The sequence below is a fragment of the Strix aluco genome, chromosome 5, assembly GCF_031877795.1.
Source record: "Strix aluco isolate bStrAlu1 chromosome 5, bStrAlu1.hap1, whole genome shotgun sequence".
In the NCBI taxonomy this organism is placed as follows: Eukaryota; Metazoa; Chordata; class Aves; order Strigiformes; family Strigidae; genus Strix; species Strix aluco.
Window position 1 is genome coordinate 2097875 of NC_133935.1, and position 23685 is coordinate 2121559.

General features: G+C 42.7%; 1 protein-coding gene across 3 annotated transcripts in view; it reads right to left on the reverse strand.

The window, feature by feature from the left end:
- Positions 1–22935, reverse strand: part of PHF21B (PHD finger protein 21B) — a 171472-nt gene extending 148537 nt beyond the window's left edge. For 2 of the 3 annotated variants that reach the window (XM_074825609.1, XM_074825608.1), the window contains exons 1-3: positions 22391–22935; positions 21715–21747; positions 21366–21431 (exon numbers count right to left, since the gene is read on the reverse strand). In XM_074825609.1, coding sequence (XP_074681710.1) covers positions 21366–21431; positions 21715–21747; positions 22391–22444 — 153 coding nt within the window. In that variant the 5' untranslated portion in view covers positions 22445–22935. The remainder of the gene's footprint in view (positions 1–21365; positions 21432–21714; positions 21748–22390) is intronic. The other variant, XM_074825611.1, reaches the window with a different exon arrangement.
- Between the last annotated feature and the right edge of the window lie 750 nt (positions 22936–23685).

Genomic DNA, 23685 nt, shown 5'->3' on the forward strand with positions numbered 1-23685 from the left:
CAATACGAGGGGTTTCCTACAGCCGCTCTTATCCCCACAGCTGTTACCTAGACCCCTGAGGGGAAATGAAAAAGTTGTTCCATTTTTAAATTTTACCTCCCTGTGCAAATTCCAGTTAAAAACGCAAAATATACTTTTAGCTGCACAATCTGGTGGCAGCAACACAGAACGAACAAAAGCCAAGCTCTACTCCCATTAGAGGGAGCAGGGTCATGGCCAGAAACTCCTGGAGCAGGTGTCATGGGCAAAGCCCCATCCTACAAGATTTTCAGCCCTTCCTGGAGACAACTAAATGCCACTGCTGCCTACCAAAATAAATGGGAAAGTAGAAATGTTGTTCACTAGTGCTGAAAAGGGTGCAAAGATTCTTCTTATGACTTGCTAAGTAGGAAAGAACACCAAGCTACTTAGAGCAAGGGCACCTTTTCAGCTTGAAGAGTCCACCACTCCCACTGGAGAGCAGATGAAGCTCTTAGATAAGACTGAGCTTAAAAAAAAAAAAAATTGTATCAAAAATATTTTAATAAAACCATTTTAAAGCTCATTTTCTAAGGAAGTGATACAAAATTCTACACCTTTGTGTGTTACTTTAAGTCTATTGTACAGTTTTAATAAAACTAGACAGAAGGGAAGACATCCTGAGGATATTAAGTTACCAGCAAGCTTCACAAAACCATGAGGTTCAGTATTTGGCCCAACTGACGGTCAAGCACCACAGACCACCCCTCAACAGGCATTAGAGAATTAATATTTGAGAACACCTCTGGATGCCCCTGTCACTGCAAAACCTTGAATGAGAGTTCACCTCTTCCTTAAGCACTAAGATAAAGCACAAACCCATCAAAAACCTAGTTGCCAAAGAGTTTATGCTCACAGAACAATAGATTTAAAAAAGCAAAAAATGCCATAGGACCATTAGGCCTAAACAACCACAGCTATGCATTCACAGCAAGTTGAGACCCACGTCATTTTGGTAGCCTGACTCAACTGAGCCATGTTTCTGAAGTGTTTTGAAGGTCAACAATATTACGGAAAGCTTCCTGCGGTGTCTGTTAAAGAAGCAAAACAACACCTATTATAATTCCATTTCCACACATGCATAACTTGTCTTGGAAACGTCTGTTTGCAGAATTAATTCTGACTCCAAGTTCCCAATCAGATGAAACCTCTCTTTGCTTTCCTTTGCTTTGCAGCCCCAGTGTTTCATCCTCATCTGAAACTTTCCAGGTCACCGCTTGACCTCTGGCTTTAGAATTGGGGGTCTTCTTAATCTGAACCAAACCCATTCAGACCCTTGGGGATTTCCAAGAGTGAATGTAAATACATTTTCCCCATTTTAAACCCATATTGTCTCAGCTGTCAAGGACAGCAAGACTGATCTGTAGCCCACTGAAGGCAGTGAGAACTAGTCTAACTGGTAAAGAAGTGGAACTGAATCCAGGCTGAATGCCAGGGACCTTTCAATTGATTTTGAAATGGCTTTGGGTCTGGCCCAGTCTCTACTGGTGATGGCAACACTGACTACATCTGGCGAGGAAAGAAGAACATGGTAAAGGTAATTGGGAAAAAAAGTCACTTTTGAACAGGTTCCTTGGGCAGTTCCTACAAATTTAGGGAAGTTTAATGAGCACCAGTCCTACTGTCTATTGTCCTTCCCCAATCAGAAAACCCCAGGGGCTGCTGGACTAAGGCTGACACTGGAGACAGGAACTTCACTGATCAAGGGCTTGGGGACAGGGACCAGAGGTGCTGCTGTGATCAGTCCTTTCTGGGACAACGAACACACGGGATTGTAGTTACAGATAGGTTTCAACAAAAGCTCTCACTGCAGAAGCACTTAGTCTGCTTCAGCTGAAGTCAATAGTAAAACCCCTGTTGACTTCAGCAAGAGATAGTATAGGCCATTGTCAAGAGCTTTTGAAAATCCAATGCTGCATCATTAAGCTACACAGCAAAAAGCAGATCTGTTGAGCAAGAAAAGTCTAGCTGTACACACTGACACTTCTCAGAGCAGAGCTGCACTTAACTGCACTACTCCTTATGCCGTAAGGAATACAGCAGAGAGCATACTGGAGAGGCAATGCAACTACAGATATAGAACTACATTTAAAACCCAACTCCCTCTATTCCTTACAAGCTTCTGCCTGTAATCCTGCAGTGTTAGCTTTGTACATGCACCGTGTTTCCTCCCCTCGCTGTGGTTAGTGTAGTTTCTGTTTGAAAATTACATTTTGTTACATCATCTATAGACTCTTTATACTTAGAAGCATCCCATCTGCAAATTGATTCACATGACACTGCACAGATATAAAATTCCAGAATGATCCAACACAATGTTTACTTCTAACTAGTCCAATAAAGCCAGAAAAAAAGAAAAAAAAAAAGCAAGCAAAACTTCCTTCAGCTCTTTCAGACTGTGAAAATACTTGGGCAGCTTTTCTAACCTGAGAACCACCAGGGACTTCCAGCATCCTTAACAGATAGTCTGAGCACCCAGTTAAGATAAGTTACACCAAATAAGTCTGAAATAATTATCCAAAGCCCGAAGGCTGTGGTCAACAAGGTGAACCAATCACTCCCTATTTACACCTCTACATACACACAGATTCTTTGTGAAGTAAACCACCACCCCCCCACTTTAGCATGAAAATCCACACCATACACCTTCGCAACTCAATGTGCTTATGTGTATCTCTGCATCAGAACACAGGAGTTACCACAGAAAAACAAAGGCAGCACCTGAGGAGGTACAAAACAAAGTTATCTGAGTGCACTTATGATAGCTCTGTGAAAATCCCACCTTTCCTCATACTGAGCCAAGTTCTCCACTAGCATAAATGTACTGATTTCACAAAATTTTAAACCAGCAGAAAATATGACCCATCCCCCAAATATCCCTGTACATTCAAATGTCCCATTTGCAGAAACAAGCCTCCAGGATGGCAAAAAGCAAATTTCAAGTACCCCTGTCAGTACTGTCGTCAGTCTGAAAGCAGTTTCAGCACTCCACCAACTTCTACAGAGTTACTCCTGGCGTACATTGGAATTAGACTCTGTATCACGCTCTCTGCCTCAAAAATTCATAAAAGACCAAGTCACAGAGTTAAACTCAACTTCCCCTGAAAAAGGAAGTACCAGTGTCTGGATAGCCAATGATAAAAAGAACAAGAATCAAAGCAACTCTATATTATCAACCTTAACCACACAGTTTTTCTACGAATTTTACAATGCAGTGGCTATCAGCCACAGCATGTCACATGCTGAAACCATTATGGTAGGGGGTACAGTTCATATCTGTACTAATTAATTTTTAGCTAAGAATTTGTATAATCCTATACATTTCTGTAGTTTTATACACTTTTAGCAGGCTAGAGAAATAGTAACCAATTAGTCCATAATCTCGAACTGCTGCACTGAAGCGCCCTTTCATTAAACTGGTAAAAACCTTCACCAGTTTCAGCTGCGTGAAAGCAAACTTTGGGTCCAGTAAAGCACAGGCAATCCTTTTCTTCCTATATCTGATCAAAAGAAAAATTTCCTTTCGAATGTGCCCACATGCATCATGGACTCCTAGCAGCCTCCCTGTTTGAGCTTTTCAAACACACACACACACAAAAATAACCTAAGTGTTTTATCTGTTGGCTCAGTTCATTAAAGTGAAATTAAGAGCATCTTGTGCCTCCACATCACACACAGCCGCCTTCCTGTTGTCCTCTTCCTCCCATGGGAGAAAACAAATACACTTCTGGCTCTACTTGTAAAAATCAGATGATAATGTGCATTGGTGAGGCTGTGGGGACTCAAAGAGCCAAAGCTCCACCAATTCTCCTCCCGCTGGACGGCAGCCAGGACCCCGGCGCGTGGAGAGGGGCAGTGTGAGGTGTGGAAGCCTCCTCCTCTCCTCCAGTGAACACGTCGGGAGGCCACGCAGAGCCTGCTAATACCGCAGAACCCCACAACCACAGCTTTTTAAAATACGCTCCTACTTTTTCTAACATTAGGATTGTTAAGATCAAACAAATACTTTTACACCCTGAATCTCCACAGCTAGCAGACTGGTACTGCTGTGAAGATGGTAAAATAGTATCTTAATTCCCAGTGCTCCTCATGGCATTTTTTCTGGGGACTGAGGGGAGAGAAGGGGAGAGCGAGAGGGGTAAGTCTGTGCCTTTTGGGGTTGAACTGACAGATATAGAGGAAATACAGAAAGTTTTACGTCAGAATTCTTGAGAGAAGGTGCCGTCTCTTCCAGCTACCGCCAATAGCCCTGTTTGTCAGGCTGACCTTTCTGTGTATGTTGCACTAAGATTACATCACACTTGCTTTCTTTTCACTTCTCCCTTCCCTTTTCTGGGCCATCCAAACTCAGAAAGGGATAGGCGGGTAGGCCGGACTTCACTGCTGTCCCTTACTGGCAGAAAGAAGAAATAAGGATTAAAATACTGCATGTTGCTGCTTTTCTTTATGACAGTGTTTAACACCCTACCCAAGATTGTTAACAGCAGTTTCACAAGCTCACTCATTCACTTTCAAGCATGCATCTGTACAAACCATGCCATCTTCTGGTGCTTCCTGGCAGCAAAAAAGAACTTAAAACTGTCACCTCCATCTCTGACCGCGCAGGGAGCCCTCTCTTTACCTCCCTGTATCAGAGTGCAACACTGCACTCTGCAAAAATGTTTCATGGCTCTTCCAGGTACCAAAATCACAATGAAAAACTAAGTGCCAGAAACTGCCTGACTGTGAGAATACCAACTCTGTCCTACAAACTAAGCCAGCAACCTCTGTTTCGAAAAAAAAAAAATCTCTGCATTCAAGTTACTAACTCCTGTGACTGATGCTGCAAGAACCAGAACGGAAAATAATTCTGAAATCACTTTCTTAATGTGACAAAAGCATCTGTGCATCAGGAAATTTATAACAGCTGGAAGTGACTCCCCACATGTGGTAAATAGAGACTGGCTAACATGGTGAGTTACCCTTTCATCCCTTAACATTTTTTTTCTGTATCCTGCAGAAATAGTTCCAAACATTATAGCTCACAAACAAGGGGCTGCTATGTGTTCTCTTCCCCTGCAGACAGCCAAGGCTCCTCAACGCCTTCGCATGTCACAGATTCCCCTGGATATTAAGAGACCGGTTGTTTGCTTCCATTTTCTCTATTGGAAAGTTGTTCCAGAACCTCATTCTTCTTGTTACTTCTTTGAGGCTAACACAAGACCCAACCATCCTTTCTATTGTAGTTGTAGTAAGAGGACCACGGTATAATTTACCTTTACACATCACGTGTCTCACGAGTTCTAAAGAAACGTTTGTTACACACTGAGCACACCACTATACACTAATCCCTCAGCATCCAGTTCTCCATTGAATTGTGTGATGTAGTCATGTGTTTCTATGCAGACTCATTACTGTGGAGGAGGAGTGTCACGCCATTGAAAAACATCCTGACAGCATGAAATCATGACTGTGTGTCAGGCGAGAATTGTATAAGGTCAACTCTACCTGTGGTATCCGAGCATCTGCTGGGAAAAAGAGCGGGCAGTTACATTATGGCACAACCCTCACACCATTAGGTCAGTGTTAGACCCTACACAGTCCCCAGTCTGGCAAGAGGAAGCACCACTGGCATTTTAATCCCCTACCAGGCTACTTACACAGCTCTTAGTACCACTGAAGGTCTGCAGTGGTAAAGTTTGGGGTGAAAGAATGCTACTTTTTTTCAAAAAGGAATATTGGAAGACTACTCATTTGTTCCCTTGTTTTATAACAGCCAATATTATTTAACACTAAAGAATGGCACTAGCATGCTTTCTTCCAATTATGTTTGCTTACTTTTCTATAGTGAGCAAAACGTTAAGAGTAAACAAAGCCAAATAAGTTTCAACTGTGTTTATGAATCGCATTGATTTTTCTGGGTCTCATGTACTGGATAATCCTACAAACATTAGAAAACTGAAAAGAGAGGCAATAACTCCTACTGAAAAAGCGAATTGGTGAAGTTTTCTTCAAGAAATATAAGGAGTTCCAAAGTGTCCCTCTAATGTTATATCCAAGCAAAGTAACAAAAATGGACAGATGCTAACTTCTGTTAACGTGCACAAATCGATTTCAGACTGCAACCCGAGATACTCCCATGCCATGGAAGAGACTTTCTCCTTGAGGGACACTGTTCCCAGCCATATTGAGGTATAGGTCTTATATCGGAAATAAAAAAATAAAAACTTTAAGTAGGGTTCCAGAATTCCATTAGACCTGAAAAGGCCCAGAGCTCAGGGATGTAAAACATTTCTAGCCCTCAAAATAGTGTGGGAAAAGATAACAGGAGTTGGTTCTCCATCCCCTTTCCCTCCAGCACGCAGAATACAGAGGAATACAGCTGATACACCCATGCTCATGAGGAGGTCAACTGTTTTCCTCTCTCCCCTCTGATCATGGCCTGTAATATCATTATAAAGACAGAAGGGCTGGAGTTGAGTAGTGCTGTGTTAACGGCCAAGAGGAACCCATCAGCAAGTAATACCTAATGGGTAAACCCACATTAATTACCACTTCCAAATCAAGAGCTCGCTTCTGAAGCGGATCACCCAGCGATCTGCTCAAAGCAGATCTTGTCCTTTGGTTTGCATCACAAAGTCATCTTGGAGTAGCCCAAGTGAATTCCTTCTGAATTAAACTCAATAGAAGAGTACACTTCTGGAGCACACTTAACATGTTCCACGTAGTAACGAACAATCCCCAGGACCAGACTAGAGCTAGCCTGAACCGTCAGGATGTGTACAGTGTCCTCAGCACCAACTGTTCTGCTCTCCAGACCTCCTTCCATTGCACTGCACCACTCACTGATGGGGGCACAGCCACCGTCTTCCTCTGAACTCCAAGAGACTAAAGAAAAGGATCTCTTACCACAAGAAAGTACGGGTTTGTGTTTCAACCAAAAAATCCTTCAGGGTGAAGGAGCCAAGCCATGCAGAAAAGACAGGAAGCCAGCTGGGAGCCAATACAACTACCACTGGCTAGTGGAAGTTCAGTTTTCACTGTATGATGACTTGCACTACTCAGAGAGCATTATAAACATCCACATTAGATAATCTTAGTCATGGCAAGTGATAGGACCAGATGTCAACATCTCTCAGACAACGCTGATCTATTCTCCTACTTGTCCAATGAAAGCTGAGGTGGGTTCACCTACCTAAACTAAAAGGAGGAGGGAGTCCCTCACACATTTTGCTAGATCAGCTTTATATTACCTCTTGGTAATATGAACGCATCCATTCTAGGAGTTAAGAATAGGTTAAAATTAAATTATTTCACTTGAAATTACTACACTGAGCAGAGACATCGTAACTCTAACTAGAGGGTTATTCAAACATTTTAACACAGACATTGAAAATAGAAAGGCTAGTAATGACACTCCAGTAGAGAACATCAATCACACCTCCAGTTAGAGCTGGTAATTAAAAAAAGATAGAGTACATTAGCCTTAAGAAATAAAAACGCACTGTATTTTGACAATTCCAATGTCTACTTATTTGAGTCACTTTAAAACTCAGCTCCCCACACATTTCCTGGGTACACAATCAGCAAAAGTTTGTTCCATGCAAGAAGGGATCAACTTCATGCAAATAAACAGAGGAAGACTGAAAACTGCGCACAGGAACATCAATCCTCATCTTAACTCCCCGTCTAGCATCAAACTTGCAGAACAGAATTTCTGCCTATCATCATTAGCTAATTAGTCTAGCTTCTGTTTCTTCTGGGAAAGGAGGAAATGTGGGAAGAGGAAAGAGCTCAGTCCTGTGCCAGCTCCAGGTACACATACAGTCACAACCTGCTGCTAGCAGTTCCTCCACAGAAGCTCCTCAGTCTCCCCCTCACCGGGAGCTGGGAAAGACGATCATCTTCCCATCCCAAACTTCCACCTATCCCTCTTGATTTCCCATCCCAATACTGGGGCCTCCTTGGTGTGTCCACAAAGAACCCATAAGCTTAGACTTTACCCCCTTTGTTCTAGATATCATCTCTTACTCCTGTTCCTCATGGTCTTTGAGTGGTTTGATCTCCACATGGTCTGTAAACCTCTTCTGCCAGGTGGAGTGGATTTTTTCTCCTTAAAATACGTAAGGGTGCTTATGCCAAAACCTTTGAGTTTGGCAGAATCCGGCCCTTGAAACGTAAATCTCTGTGTCTACTTCTCCTTCTAAGCCATTTCCACTAAAAAAATCGTTTTGGATGCTTAGTCTAGACAGCAGACAGTTCTCTCAGAATAACGTTGGACAGGCTTGTAAAGCAACCAAATAATTTTTAAGACAGATTCGCTGCACATTCGGCATATCAACCCAAATTCTCACACAAGTCCAGTACTCCATTAATGCTAATTTCAAGCTTTTCTAAGGTGAAAATAGCGTAAGGACTTTGGAGAAATAGTTACTACCTAACGGATCCTTACCCTGGGAAGGTAAAATTCCTTCAGTGGATAATAACCCAACAGACTAGAAGAGCTCTGAGATCAGCTGTGTCAAGAATCTGCATTTTAATAAACTTCAGGTCATGTATGTGTCCAATCTGGTGAGAACTATGCATTTAAAAAAATTTTATGTATTTACATGATAGGTTGCAGCAGCCCAGCTGACAAATACATATGTATCTGATGATCAAAAGATAATTTTCAAGCAATAGTGAATTGTTAAGTAAATATGTAGTGATTTTCAGCTAGTTATTATTCAGACTTTGTTCTGGAATAACATTTTTTAAACTATTTTTTAAAGCAATAACTGCAAGTGACACCAAAACCCGAAGGTTTAACCCCAGTCTTTAGAGAAAGACCAAAGGCAAACTAACAGTGGCTTCGGCTGAAACCAGCTTAATGAAAGAGTAAGAATTTTAGGGATCAAGTCAAACGTTCTATTAGTGGTTGGCCAGTTTAGGAACTTTTTTAATACAGAGTAGTTTGGAGATTTTGGGGGAAGTTATGTCCACCTGGCCCAGATGCTCGGGAAATATCAACAGTCACAGCTCAACTGACCCCAACGAAACTAGGAAATCTTAGTCCGACCGATGTCAAAACTTTTGCTTCCTTTTAGTTTTTTTCAAATGGTGAAGCAAAATGGAAGACTACTGGAAATTGCAATTAAGGACAAAGCTTTTGCTCACCACTGTGCCCAGCTAACACTAGTAGAACTAAAAGGTGCTGTACGGTAGAAACATCTCCAGGAAATACATTAGTGGATTTCAGTCCAGCTTTCAGGACTTTGGATCGTCTTACAAAATCCACCATTACCATCTGAGAGCACTCAATTTAATAAGTGGCAATTTCAAAGAGCTACCAGAGACTGAACTGCAAAGAACCCCAACAACTCAACTTTAGGAAAATAACTATATATATATATATTATTTTCTATAAAACTATGAACATCTTTACAGGATAGCAAATCCATAACAGTGGATGGAATGGACCACCTCAGTCAGCCTAAGCCAGGAAAATTCCAGCTTGCTTGCTCTATATTTGTAACACATTTGGCAAAGACACTCAAAGATGAGTTTTGGGGAAAGTTTATTCTGCCACTGCTATGGCAGAACATCAGCTACTATTGCCTTCAATTTATTACTCACTGTTCACATTACCTTGTGGTCTGGGAGTCCTGGACTTGAATCTCATTAAGCCAAACACTAAATGCACACAGGACAAAGACAGACCCAGATCCAGATTGCTTACAGTCCAGTACCTTTAGGAGAACGACTTTAGTTAAGAAAATGCAAGAGGAAAAAAAAGATAAAATAACCAGCTATAGCCAAAATTTTTCAACCAAGAGGCCTGAAATCCAGAGCTTAAATCCAGATTTAGTCTCATAAATAAAAATGATATATCTAAAGGTGCCAGAAATATGAGTTCACACTGAAGGCCTCATAAGCTCTCTGACATAAAAACTCACAAATGCAAACAAAATCAGACTCACAGCCAAGAACACAGACACTCAAACTCTATTCTTAAAACAGGTCTTCGGCCTTTCCTCCACCTACCTAAGGCATATATTAAAGCTAAGCGTTGGCCTAGATTTCAACCTAAGTTCCATCAGTTTTATGAATTTACACCCGAGTCTCAACATCACTGCAAAGGAGCTGCTGATGACTTCCCTCTTTAATCATCAGTGCTAGTCCTCTCTGTGTGTATGTTTGCACATACACGTGGGGGGGGAGAAGAGATGAATCTCCAAAGTCGAAAAAATCAGCTGAATGCTGCACTCCCACACTGAGTTTGGCATACGAAAATCATAGGCTTTTCACAACCCTCAGTTATATTATTCATGCAGAATGCACTCAGCTTTCTATTGTTCCTGCTCTCATTGTTTATAAATGAGCCTTTGCTTCATCTGGGGATGGAAGTTCCTTTAAGTTTTCCTTAGTAAAAGTACTTCTGCAATGAGGTGCAGTGCTAGTGCTGAGAGGGTTAAGGAAGTTTCAGGAAATGTTCATGTTTCTGGAAAAACCAATATTTTCTTTCTTTATTGAAGGAAAAATGAACAACTGGAGCCGGTTGATTTGTTTTGGCCAATCTGATACACAGGTTTTTAATTGCTTCCTAAACGTCTCGGAAAATAATTAAGATCTTCATTTTGTTCTCTGTTACTGCAACGTTTGCGAAGGAAATTTCTAAATATGTTAAAACTCCTGCTTTTACACCTCACTTAAATATTCCCAGCACTATCACATCACAAAAAATTACCCTGAGACATGGTCTCCAAATGTTGTGCATGGCATAAATACTATTTCTCATGACAGGACATGAATTGTACCAGAAAGTGCCGGTCCCTTCTGTTATGGCTAATACAGCTGCAGAAAAACATATAACCCTTTGGCTCGCAATATTGTGAATTTCATGATTTAGCTTGTTCGACAGTTCAGGCTGTCATCATTAATCCCGGTGATTGTGCAAGATTCTGATGCATTCTCCCAGCTTAGAGTTTTTTCAATCCAATTTAAGTTAATAAACAGTGGACTGAATTGCAAAAGAAAGAAAGTAAGTTAATCACATGGCAACCTAATCGCTTTTGGCTTCAGAGGATTTCCTTCTGGTTCGGGTCTAATATCACAGCGTTTTAAAGGTAGGTGGGACTGTGTCTTTTACTCTTCCATTTGTCATACACTTTCTGCTTTTAAAGTTCAAAGGACTTCTTTTAAGCTCCTACTAAGGCTGAGATATTGCAGATCCAAAGGGGACAACAGGCAGACTGTCACCTGACATACTGAAAACAGAAAACTGGAGTCAAATTCATCCGTCCATCCGTCCATCCATCCACATATATTTTGGAGCAAAAAGAAACTTCCATTTTGAACTGACTCAAGAAACATTAACAGTTTGCCAGTTAATGGAAATACATGTACGTTTTACTAATGTTAAGAAAAGAAACAAGTCAATCTCTCTCAAAAACCATCTCCTGTCGACTTGCAAATATCAATGGACTTTACGAAATGGATGGGGTTTGTCTTTTTAATATCAACCCCTAACATATTAGCTCTTAACAGGAGTTTAATGAAACCATCCCCAAGAGCAGTATCTCTAAGCCAACAACCTCCATCTTCTGTGGGCTCTCCTAACACTCTGGACCGCCTTCCTCTGCCCTATCCTCACCTGCTTTTCCCCCCTCTGGTCAGATTCTGATTTTTATCACACCAGTGCAAACTCTGGGTAACTCCAGTGAACTCCAGGGAAATATATTTTTGGATTTACACCTGCCTAGCCAGCAGAAAATGTAAATTAAGCTGAATAGCATTTAGTTTGGTCATAAAAGGCATTTTTTTCCCTTTAATTTATGAGAAAAAAATAATGAAGTCTAGATTCTATGGCTCATACACATCTTCAGTAGTACCGCATTCCTCAACACACCCTATTGAAAAAAGCTACTCAGAGACTTTTTCACTCAAAATATACAAGCAGAACTTGGTCTGCAATTAGCAATGAAGAGAACAAAAAGTATTTCTTTCAACAAAGGTAAGCACTATAGGTCATCTGAAGGGGTGACGGCAGTGTGATATTTCAATTGGTTGTAAAACAACAGTTATTTTTTTATATATTTGCAGTTTAAGTGCCAGGTTTTGTCTAAGAAGAAAGAAAAACGATTGCAAATGTTCCTGTCACTGCAATATTCCAATTAGTTTTAGAGGAGCGGAAGATGATAGATTAAAACAACCCCGTGTAACAGTGGAGAGTAAATAACCTACAAATCTGGAAACCCGTCTGTGTGCGCACAACGAGGACCAGCGCTGAGTGGAACCCATACAAGCAAAAAAAGTGCATTGAAAGAAGCTTGGGTTGTTTTTAATTTAAATCCATGCCTATTCAAAACAGTCATATCTGAATTTCTAAGAGCAAGCAAAATCACTATGCATTTACCATACTAAATGCCTTTTTCATCAACTAACAAAACAGAACAGATACAAATGAACCAATCAGGGATTTCGAGTGAGCTATCAGTGTTAGAAAAGCTACTCTGCACATTCCAGTTGAGTCACCACAGAGAAGTAGGGAAAAAAAAAAAAAAGGGGAAAAAAAAAAGCGGGGGGGGAAATAAATTACTGTGTGCAACTCCATCTGCAAACTGCTTCTCCCGCACTGGTATGTAATAAAATGTGTTGCTAAGATACAAGCTGCTAAAGAAGTTCATTAAAGGACACTTTAAACAAAGCTGCCAGACTCTTTTCCCTTTAAAGACTGCTTATTTGGTTCTGTCCCTTGTGTTTATAATTAGATCCTCTATATGAGAGATTGTGCTCCATTCAAGCCCACTCAGCAAAGAATGTTAATAAAATAACGTAAATAAGGCACTGGCTTAGGTTGTATATATTTATGGGCTACGGAGCTGTTGATGGAAATACATCTGGATTCCACTTGTATTTTTAAATGCTAAATATTTTCCAAGTGGCTTCTCCCCAAGCTGGAGAGCAGAAATGTCAGCTTCTGCACCCAGCACTTTAACCTAAGTTTCAGAAAATACTTTCAAGCAAATAAAACTGGCTTCTTGCCTGAAGTTTGGAGTTCCTGAGATGCCTCTCATATAACCTTTTATGTACGAGCCTTTGTTATCTACGCTGAAATAAAGGCCAAGATTGTTTATGTCTTTCACCTGGCAATCTTTACCTTTTTCCATCTGTACATGAGTTCCTAGACGTGTGTTAACGATTTGCAGAATTTCCTTGATCTTAATATATTAACGACACTGGTAAGTCTATTTCGTCGTGTTTTATTGCCAGGAAAGAGATGTTATCAAAGGTCTTTATGTGACCTTATATACAACACTTTTAGTCTCCGTAGTAATATTTTCATGGTAGGTGTATTTTGGCTTTTGTTTTGGCTGAAGGGAAGAGAAGGGGCAAGGCGTACTTTGCATTCGCTCGTTGTGGAGAAATCATATTTAAAGAAATAATTTCAGCATTTATCTGTTCGGCACTTAATAACACACGAGATGCATAAATCACAGATGAGAGTTAGTATCAGTGATTATATAGAAAACGTTACTTGTCACTTTGTAACCTGCATCTCTCATTAAATTCTGTATCACAGTATGTATATATTTTTAATTACATTTTCAGGCTCATTTACATGCGCATATTGGCTTTCTGCCTGAATGATATCAAAGAGAAAGACCTTATGCTCACACCCAACCACACACACACAAGCACATTTATACACAGAGACACTCAAGTCTGAGAATGGAAGCTTCTCTCGTCTTTCTCATTCTTAGAAAAGCTTCAGTTCACCAATAAATCTTTAGGCAATCTTAGCTGATTCAAAGAGCTTTAGGAAAACGGAAAATTACAGAAAATGCAGGTTAATCTCTGCTGCGTGTCAAAAGTATCAATGATTCTCGCTCGTGTTAATCAAAATGTAATATACATTTTCACTTTCTGTAACCTCGTAAGATTTGTCATCGATAGCTGAGTTTGCGCAGAAAGGCTGTTCCATCCCTCCTCTCCGGATAAGAGGTAAGCTACATCACAAAGTACCAACACGATCAAGTTAAATCAATGCAGAAAGGAAAACGACCTGTACACTATACAGATTTAACTTCTGTTGCAAGACCAATTGTGTGCTCCTCTTGATTAAATGCAAGCAATCAGACAAACTTTCAGGTGAACGCACTGTGCTTGCCACAGCTTCAACACCCAGGCTCTCAGGAGTAAATTCCATCTCTGAAAATAAGATTGCCTCTCAAAAAGTCAAATTAACACCACCCATCAGATCTACAGAGTTCCCAGATACTCATTGTTTTGATTTTACTGCAGCCGCACTCAGGGCCAGTCCTCTGGTTTACTTTCACTCAGTCAAAAGGATCATTTTGTAGTTTAAACTTGGGCATATATTGAACTCCTCCACGGGTTAAAAAAAGAAAATACCTCCTCCTTTTTTCCACTGTCTCTGTATATTAACCAGAAGGGTCTGCCTGTACATGTGCAAAAAAAGCCCTGTGGTACATATTAGATTTCAATAGATGCTTACTATTGGCAGTTGCAGGTTGTAGCTAGAACTAAGCCGCATCAGCAATTTCATATGACACTCTGGAAATTGCTACTACATAACAATAAGTAGCTGATTCAAAAAAGAGGAAGGCGGGGGGGGGGAGAAAGCATGTTTAAGGAAGTACATTTTGGCTCAAGACGAACATTTCCAAATAAAAAAGTAGTACCACCTTAAGTTAAAAAAAAAAAAAAAAAAAGAGATCTGCATACATTTATATACATGCATATAAGGGAAGGGTGCTTAAGGTGATTCAAGGCTGAGGATTGGATAGACCAAATATGAGTCTGTGAGGTTGAAATAACTGTCTACTTTAATGGCAGAAAGACAAATTTGCATTTCAATTAGTCCAATTCTTTTTTTTGTTCTTCTTTGTTCTTATCTTAAACTTGCAGCCCATTTTCATACCTCCCTTACCTCCAACTACTCTGCGTGTACAAATTGCCCTCTCTGACATCCTGGCCACACATACACCATTGACCACGGCCTCGTCTTATCGATTTGCAAACTTCTACCCTTTAACTCTATCGATTAGAAATTGTGTTGATGCTTCAGATTTTGTTTTGGGGGGGCGGAGGGGAGGGGGAGGTATCATTTTATAATCAAGTACAAAAATACCGCATATTTTATCTTTGATCACAAAGAGAGAGGCATAGAGGGAAAAGTTAAAAGTAACTCTGTATTAACGTGCCTTTATACGCCTTCATGCTTTCAACTTGAAAATCAAATCTGGAATGAGATGAAAAGGGATTTTCTCTACTTGAACATACCAGAAGTGTTTAGAGTGATGCAGTATCCCATTGGAAATGCGATTTAAAATCACCATTCAAAACCTCTTCGCTAGCATCATGCTATGGAAAGGAGACATTTGGAGATATATTCCCCTTTTCTTCCACAAGCAGAACGAGTCTGGGGACCAGATCCTGAAGCAAAGTGAACTGGTATAAACAGCTGACATGATACACTGTTCTGGATGAGCTGCAGACGTGGCACGAGCCAGTGGAGAATCGGTTCCATTAAACCAGAGCTCTAGACAAAGACTCCTGCAGAAGCACCGCTTTTAACTGTCCAAAATTAAAACGAATTCTAACTCTAAGACATAGAGTTCCTATCTAGAACTAAAGTTTCTTTGAAAGGGTCTCCCTACCAAAGTATCGTGTTATTCTGAATAAATACCTGTTTGCTGCAAGTATAAATGAGATATTTTACAACATGTAACAGGTAGCAAGTACCGTTAGTGTAAAACTAGAAGTGAAATAAAAAGGTACTGTTGGCGTAATTCCTTTTTCTGAATAGACAAAGGCATTGTAAGGAAAAAATTGCTAAATCACAGGGATAATCATCATAGCCAGCTCCTCTAATGAGGCATCATGGGATTACTGAAGTTATTATAAGAGTCATCTTATTGAAGAAATTCAAAGTTAATTGAAATCAATTGTACTGTTCTGACAGCAGGTGTTTTAAGTGGCTAAAATATCAAAGTGAACTCTTTAAAATGGTTAGAATGAATGTAACGTTCACTTTTCAACTCTTAGCCCTGCCAAGTGATACACTGTACAAGCACAGAGAAGTGTACAGTCAAAGAAAAATGCTGGAATGAAATAGCATTTCACATGCCAGTCAAGCAGCTACCAAACAAAAGACGGTTCTAACCCCCTCCAGTACACACTTTCATTATGAATGTGCAATTTCCATGAATCTTAGAAGGGCAACCTAACGGATGGCAGAAAGCCGCAAGTATACACATTTCCATCGTGTTTCACCTCTACGAAAATGTCCTTTATTACCCTTTTTCCCCAACGTGAACAGGGAACCTCAGTACGGTATCACTGAAAGCACAAACAGAATGCTAGGATTGCCGTTATGCAAACTATATTCCCAAATTTCTCCTCCAAGGAGCTGAAGGTAAATTCTTGCCTAATTTTGTCACTTTTTCTACAGATGGCAAAGCAACCAATAAATTACTAGCTGATTCTAGCAATTTAAAAAAAGGAACTGAAGCTTTCTGAATTACAATCCAGAACTAATCTTTACTTTGATCCAGTAAGTTCATTTGATTCTGCAGTTGTTCAGGTTTCCCAGCACAGTCAGCGGGACCTCGATGTGCGTAAGAACTGCAAAGTCAAGGCCATATTTGTTGTCTTTATGTTTAAAGACTCAACGCAGCGACTGAAAAGTTTCATACTTCAACTGTCTCCCTTGAGTTCAGCGAGTCATACGTAGATGCAATTCTTGCCACAGCAAACAGGAGTGCTGTGTGTACCTTGGGACAGAGTTTGACATTAGGTTCAACTTGATTTGGAAATGTCTTTCCGGTTTGACGGAGGTCAGTTTTCCCTGAAGCTTAGAACCCTTATTTTATTTCAACAATTTTGAAAGTACCCAGCCGGATGAGATACTGAGCTTTGGCAAATGTCAATAATTTACCCTTTAACACGTGTAAACAATGCTGCCATTTCCAGGCACAGCACAGCACGAATTTCAACAAACCAAAAAACCACTTCCTCCTTTTCCCCAAAACAAAGACACACCACCAGTAAAACCAGACACCCTGAGCCAAATCGTTTCCAACAACTTGTGCAAGAACTGTACTTACATTTTAAGAAGCCTAACACTTTCCACAAACGGGCTTTGCTGGTGATCACCACGGGCGAAATACGGTCAGCGATTTAATTTCAGATATACTGCCCAAAAATACAAACCAGCAACAACACAGGCTGGGAGAGCCTGCCTGCAACTAATGTTGATTTTCTGCATAGATAGTAAATTATGGTAAAGAAATGAGGCAGTGCACAAGTGAATGGCATATACATAATGTCTTTCAGGAAGACATATTTTTATTACTGCGCTCCAGGACAGGCTGGCTGAATTCAGACTTCATCACAGTCGAAAATATAGTGGCCCACAGATGCTCACTGTTAATTTTTAAGACCTGGCTTACCACCTCATACTTATGTCAGTACCAAGTAACTTCCGACTAGAGGTGAAAGGTCTGTTTAATTGTTTACCTTGATCTATTAATTAATAAGAGACAACTTTCTAAAATTAAAAGACCCTTAATGACTCTTTAAGGACATAAAGAAAGCAAGAAATATACGCAGCAGAGCACCTCTGGTGTGCTTTTAAGGCCAACGCTGACTCTTATGATAGCTCTTTTATTTACATATAAATGCTTGTTGCTTGACAATTTAGATAAAAATGTTACCGCTGCTCTGCTTGTGCTGTAGATTGAAGGTGTAAAACCACTGGACCAACTAATGGAGTCTTCACACATCATATCTTGTTAAAGAAGAGGTAACCCACTCTCAAATACTATTACAATTCATCAAAACTATAGTATAGGAAAGATGCACTTCTAACAAAAGTCTAACTTTTGTCTTTCTGAGTTGGATGCCAAATAAAGGATTGATTGAAACAGCACCATTTCAATCATGAAAATGATGGCTCTACAGTACTTATTTGAAAACACTGAGAAAATATTAAAAATACATTTAATTCCGTACTTCTCTAAACCACCAACATAAAAGAAACATCGATGACTGGCCAGGGATCCTTAATTAGGTTGCAACTTAAAACCCAGCTGTGCATAAAAGTCTACTCTATACATCTACCTCGTGCACCCAAAAGTTGAGTTTGTCATTCAGTTCTTTCTGTCTTTATCTGTAACTTTCAAGAAAAGGAAACATTGCCACAAATGCCAATGGCTACGATGGAAAACGATGAACGGGGTACTGAAAGATAACGCTCACTCCTGCTGTATTTCTAACAGATGCGGGTGATGTGATCATCCATTCATTTTACTATCCGTTTCATCATCCACATGTGCAGTTTAATTGAAATGCAATTTTCACATCTTTTGTATTCAGTGCATGCACAATCCAAGGTATACATTATTGAATTATGAATTAGTTGTGCCTAAACAAATCTTCGGGGGGGCGAGGAGGGAAGGAATGTAAATACATGTGTAAAAATAACCTCCCTACTTACACTGCCTACTTAAGTTTACATCGGTGTTTTGGTACAGCCACAAAAGTGAGAGCTTGAAACCACTGAAGGGCTCCAACATTTGCCTGTGTATTGTCTCAGCAGCCTTCAGGGCACGTTCTTCGCGCCCTCAAGGACTGATAGTTCATTTAGAAGCCGTTACCTGAGGAGCAACTACTAATTACAGTAAGTCTGCAAAGTTATACAATGGTTTTGTGACTTGGTCAAAGGCTAAGACCTCCAAACTCATTTCACTTGTGACCCGAGCAAGATTTCAGTTTAGATCTCCAGAGGTGGCAGCCTGGAGCAAGAGGACACCACACCACCAGCTAGTCTCTTGTTTATAAGCTCTTGTTGCACAGGATATTGAAATCAGTAAAAGAAAGCCAGGGTTTTGCCTAAAAATAGTAGGTTTGCTGCTAGGCCAAATCTGCTGTTTGCAGAATTTTAGTATTTTATGTTTAATTACTTCAGAGTTTATAGATTTATTTATAAGATTACGAGAAGGGCAAGTCATAAATAGACAATTGTCCGCTAGTTAGTTTGGATTATACATAAACACATTGCGCAAGCTTAGCAAAAACCGTTTTCACCGAGTTGAATCTGAACATTCAAACTGTATTTTCAAATGTGTCTCTCTGCCTTATCTAAATTCCAACATGACACATAATAAATAGCTTCTCATTTACTATCATCATAAAAATTTAAACAGCCTTGAAATAGTTGCTACAATACAGGGGAAAATGATCAAATGTATGTTCTAAATACCCACTTAGAACAGTAAAACTATTTCCATATTGAAGAAAGAACACATAAAGATGCATTGTTGCAGTAAAGGCTGTTACCTTGTTTAAAAAAAAAAAAATCTTCTACTCAGTATAGTAGTATTAGAGTCAACAACTTGCTGTTTTACACTGCAAAAAAAGGACTAACAGCCCTTAGCTATCATGTAGTGTCAGATTTGCTTTAAAAAAGAAAGTATCTGATTTGATTCTATACAGTGATTAAACATCTTTGTGCTCTGCTGAGTAGGGTATTCTATCCCCTCCCCCCTCCAAAAATGGCATCAAAGCAATCAAAATGGTAATGTTCAGCATGAATGGGGCCCCATCCCCCACCTTCAAACTCTGCAGACTTTTCTCCATGTTAGAAGAAACCAACACCCCTTCCTCACAAAATGGAAGCTTCCACTACCAAATTGAGAGTGCTGACAAATTCTGATTACAATAAACTGGGAGGAAAAGGCTGGCAGAGAATCCCCGTCACCTATGGGCACAGGGGCTGTGTGCACTGATCACTTTTCAACTTCAACCGCAACTCCAGCAAAAGAAAACAAAACACAACGACAAAAATAAAAAGGAAAAAAAAGAAGGGAAAAAAAGGGGGTGGAAGTGAAAATGTGTCCCCCTCTCCCCTGGAGGTCCCTTGCCGGGAGGGAGGGAGGGAGGGAAGAAGGGAGGAAGAGAGGGAGAGAGGGAGAGAGGGAGAGAGGGAGGGAGGGAGGGAGGGAGGGAGGGAGGGAGGGAGAGAGGGAGAGAGGGAGAGAGGGAGAGAGGGAGAGAGGGAGAGAGGGAGGGAGGGAGGGAGGGAGGGAGGGAGGGAGGGAGAGAGGGAGAGAGGGAGAGAGGGAGGGAGGGAGAGAGGGAGGGAGGGAGGGAGGGAGGGAGGGAGGGAGGGAGGGAGGGAGGGAGGGAGGGAGGGAGGAGGCGGCTTTGGGGCTGGCAGCCCCGCGCCCCGCTGGCGCTGTCCGCGGCCCCGGTGCTGAACGTGCCGCCGCATTCCGGCGGAGCCGCGCGGGCTCCCGGCAGCCGAGGGACGGGGAGGGCAGCGCCGCGCCGGGCCCCGGGGTGGGGTGGGGGGAGAGACGGAAAGTTCCCCCCCGGCGGGGCGGGCCCAAGCCGGCAGATCTGCCGCTGGCGCTGTCAGCCGCCCTCCCCGCACAAGTCCCAAAAGTGGGGACAGGGGGTGCGGGGGGTGCGGGCACTCCGGGCAGTGCGCGCCCGGCGCGGCGGCGCCGCTGTCCGCGGTGCTGAACCGCCGCCGCCCCCCGCAACTTTCCTCCCCGGGGGGGGGGGGGGGGGGGTGGGGTGGGTCACGGGCGGAGCAGCGGGCTCGGGGGTCACCGGGCACAAAAAAAGAGAGATGAGAAAGTTTGGGGAGGGCGGGGGGGAAGGGAGGAAGGAAGGTTTCTGGTTTGTTTTGTTCCCCTCCTCCGTTGTTCTTCCCCCCCCCACACCCCCCGTCCCCCCCCCGGCAGCTGAAACAGGTTAATCTGTTTTTATTCGTATTTTTGGAAGGGGGAAAAAAGTGAAAGTGCCTAAGTGAACTCGAATCAAAAGCTAACACGTCAGATCAGACCAAGGGAAGAGAAAGGCAAGTGGGGAGGAAAAAAAAAAAAAAAAAAAGAAGAAGAAGAAGAAAAGAAATAAAATAAAGTGATCAATAAAAATCAGTTTTGTAATCAAACCCAGAAACAGCTCGAACTGGGCTCCAGCCTCCTCCCTCCCAACTCTTGCTCTGCACATTACACGGAAGTGCACAAAGTAGCCCAAGACAGGAGAATTTTCCATATTCCTAAAACATGTCGACCAACTCAAAATGGACGCCTCATTTTTTTTTTTTTACGTTTTAACTACTGCTTATCTTTTTACTACTAGTACTAAAATCATTCTTTCCCCCAGCAAGACATCCGAGAATCCGACCTCATTTTGAAAACATGCATTTTCTTACTTTACGCTTAGGAAAATGGATGTTATATTCTCTGCCGTCGGTATTTTTCAGCTAACGCAGACACTTTTCGGATGTTTAGATAGTGCATTGTAAAAACAAGAAGAAAAACCAAACACAACTGAATCGATCTGTTCCTTACTTGTTTCTCATTAAGAGCTGCTATTCTTGATTGCCTTTCATGGATTTGTTTCTTAAGATCCCCGTTCTGCAAAAACGGCAATAAGATGCATATTAAAGGCAAAGTGTAAACTAACCCCTGTCATGAATAAACTTGCGATCTAGAAATTGTTCAAAGGCAAAACCATTCCACCAAAGCCGTACGAAAGCATGCACACACAAAACACCCTCCTTAGTAAGAAAGCTCAGTGCAGACTACAAAATGAGATCTCTTACTGATAAAGTTTCTCATCCTGCTGTCCCAGCACAACTGCGCTTATTACAGCAGGGATAAAATACTGAAGAAGAGAAAAAAAAGGATCTGCATTTACCTGTGGATCTTGCTTCATCTGTGCAACTAGTTTCTATAAAAAAAAAAAAAAAATCACCCCCAAAAAAGGAGGAATTAGAAACTGTTTCAAGTTTAATGGATTTTTTTAAATGTATGTATGTGTGTGGACGGGGGAGGGAGGGGGGTAAGGAACAAAGAGGCAAGTAAACACTGCGAGTCAGTTTCAAGCAAAGCTCATAAATATTCAAGTCTCGTCCTAATCTCTCCAACACACACACACACACTCGCACACACTCGCTCACACTCACGCACACGCGTACACACACACTCACACCAGCCCCGACCGCAACGTTAACTCCGCATCTCCACAACACACACACAAAAAAAAAAAAGGAAGAGGGAAAAAAAAAAAAAAAAAAAAAAAAAAAGAACTCAGGCAAACAAGCCGCAAAACTACTTTGGCGAAGTGCTCGCCATTGCCGCGGGGGGCCGGGGGGGGCCCGGGGGGGGCCCCCGCCGCGGCCCCGGCCCCCCCCGCCGCCCCGGCCGCGGCCCCGGCCCCGCTCCCCCCGCCCCTGATCGATAGCCCCTGCGACAAGCAGCCAAGGCTCCTCGCGAAGCATGCAACACTGGTGCCTTCCGAGCTCCTCTCCCTCGAAAAGGCACCGGGGATAGAAGAGCATTTTTTATTTGCTTATTATTTTATTTTTTTTTACCTGATGACATTGGATTTCCACTTTTAACGCCTCTTGCAAGCTGTGTAGCTCCATCCCTGCAACTTGCCAGGCACTTTCCTGCCACTTTCAGATCCGAATGAAGTTTTTTTGTTTGTTTGTTTGGTTTGGTTTTTGGTTTGGTTTTGTTTGGTTTGCTTTTTTTTTTTTTTTGCTCTCTTTCTTTTCTTTTTTTTTTTTTTTGGCTTTTTTTTTTTTTTCTCTCTCGCTTTTTGCAACCGACCCGCCAGCCAGCCAGGCAGCCACCCCTCCCTCCACGGAAAAAAAAAAAAAAAAGTAATTAAAAAAAAAAAAAGAAGGAAAGAAAGAAAGGCCAGGAAAAATTAAAAAAAAAAAAAAAGGAAAAAAAGAATGGCAGTAACAATAAAATTTAAAAAAAAAGCGACAACAACAATCGAAAGAAACAACTACTCAGTCTGCAAAGCAAGTTCTTTGCCTCTTTGCTGGGGACACAGACTCATCACTCACTTTCCGCCAAAGTAGGGGGGCCCCTCCCCCGGCGCCCCCGCCCGCGCGCCCCCGCGCCCCCCCGCCCGCCGCCCCCGCTCCGCCCCGCCGCCGCGCCGCCGCCTCCCGCCGCCCCGCCGCCCCCCGCCCATGGGGACGGCCAGGGCTGGGAACGGGAGGGACTATATTTCCTCGGAGTGCGCGCCTGGATTTCACTTTGCCTGGGGAAAAAGTTGTGCCTCGGCTGTCAATGCTAATTCGGCGGTGCCCGGATGGAGCGGGGGGGGGGCGGAGGGAGTGAAGGCTCGCGGGCCGCGCATGCGCGCTGCGCCCGCCGCCGGGAGAACAACAAAGTGCCGGCGCGCGCGCGCGCTCCCCGGCACGAGGGGCGGGGCGAGGGCGGGGCCGCGGGGCGAGGCTCCGCCCCTTCAGCTCCCCCCCCCCCCCCCCCCCCCCCCTCGCCGCCCCCCCGGCTCCCTGTTTCTCCCCCATCGCCTCAGGGCTGTCGCCGCCGGGGCTGCTCCGCGGCGGGGTGAGCGCGGTTTTCCCTCCCCTCCCGTGTCCCCTCGGCGGGGGAAGGGACCCCCCTCCTGCTTAGCGAGAGACAACTCCCAGCGGTTGACGAGGGGGAAGTTTCTTCCAGTCCCGTTCCCCCCCCCGCCATCTTCTCCCACTCCGGTGCTCCCCGCGCCCTGCTCCCGTTTCTGGAGCTGCTCTCCCCTTCCCGCTCCTGCCGCCACCAGCCGGGGGAGCCGCTCCTCACCCCGTCCCGTCACAGCCCGGTGGCGCCTCCCGCTGCCGGGACCGGCTCTGCCCGGCGGCGTGGGGCC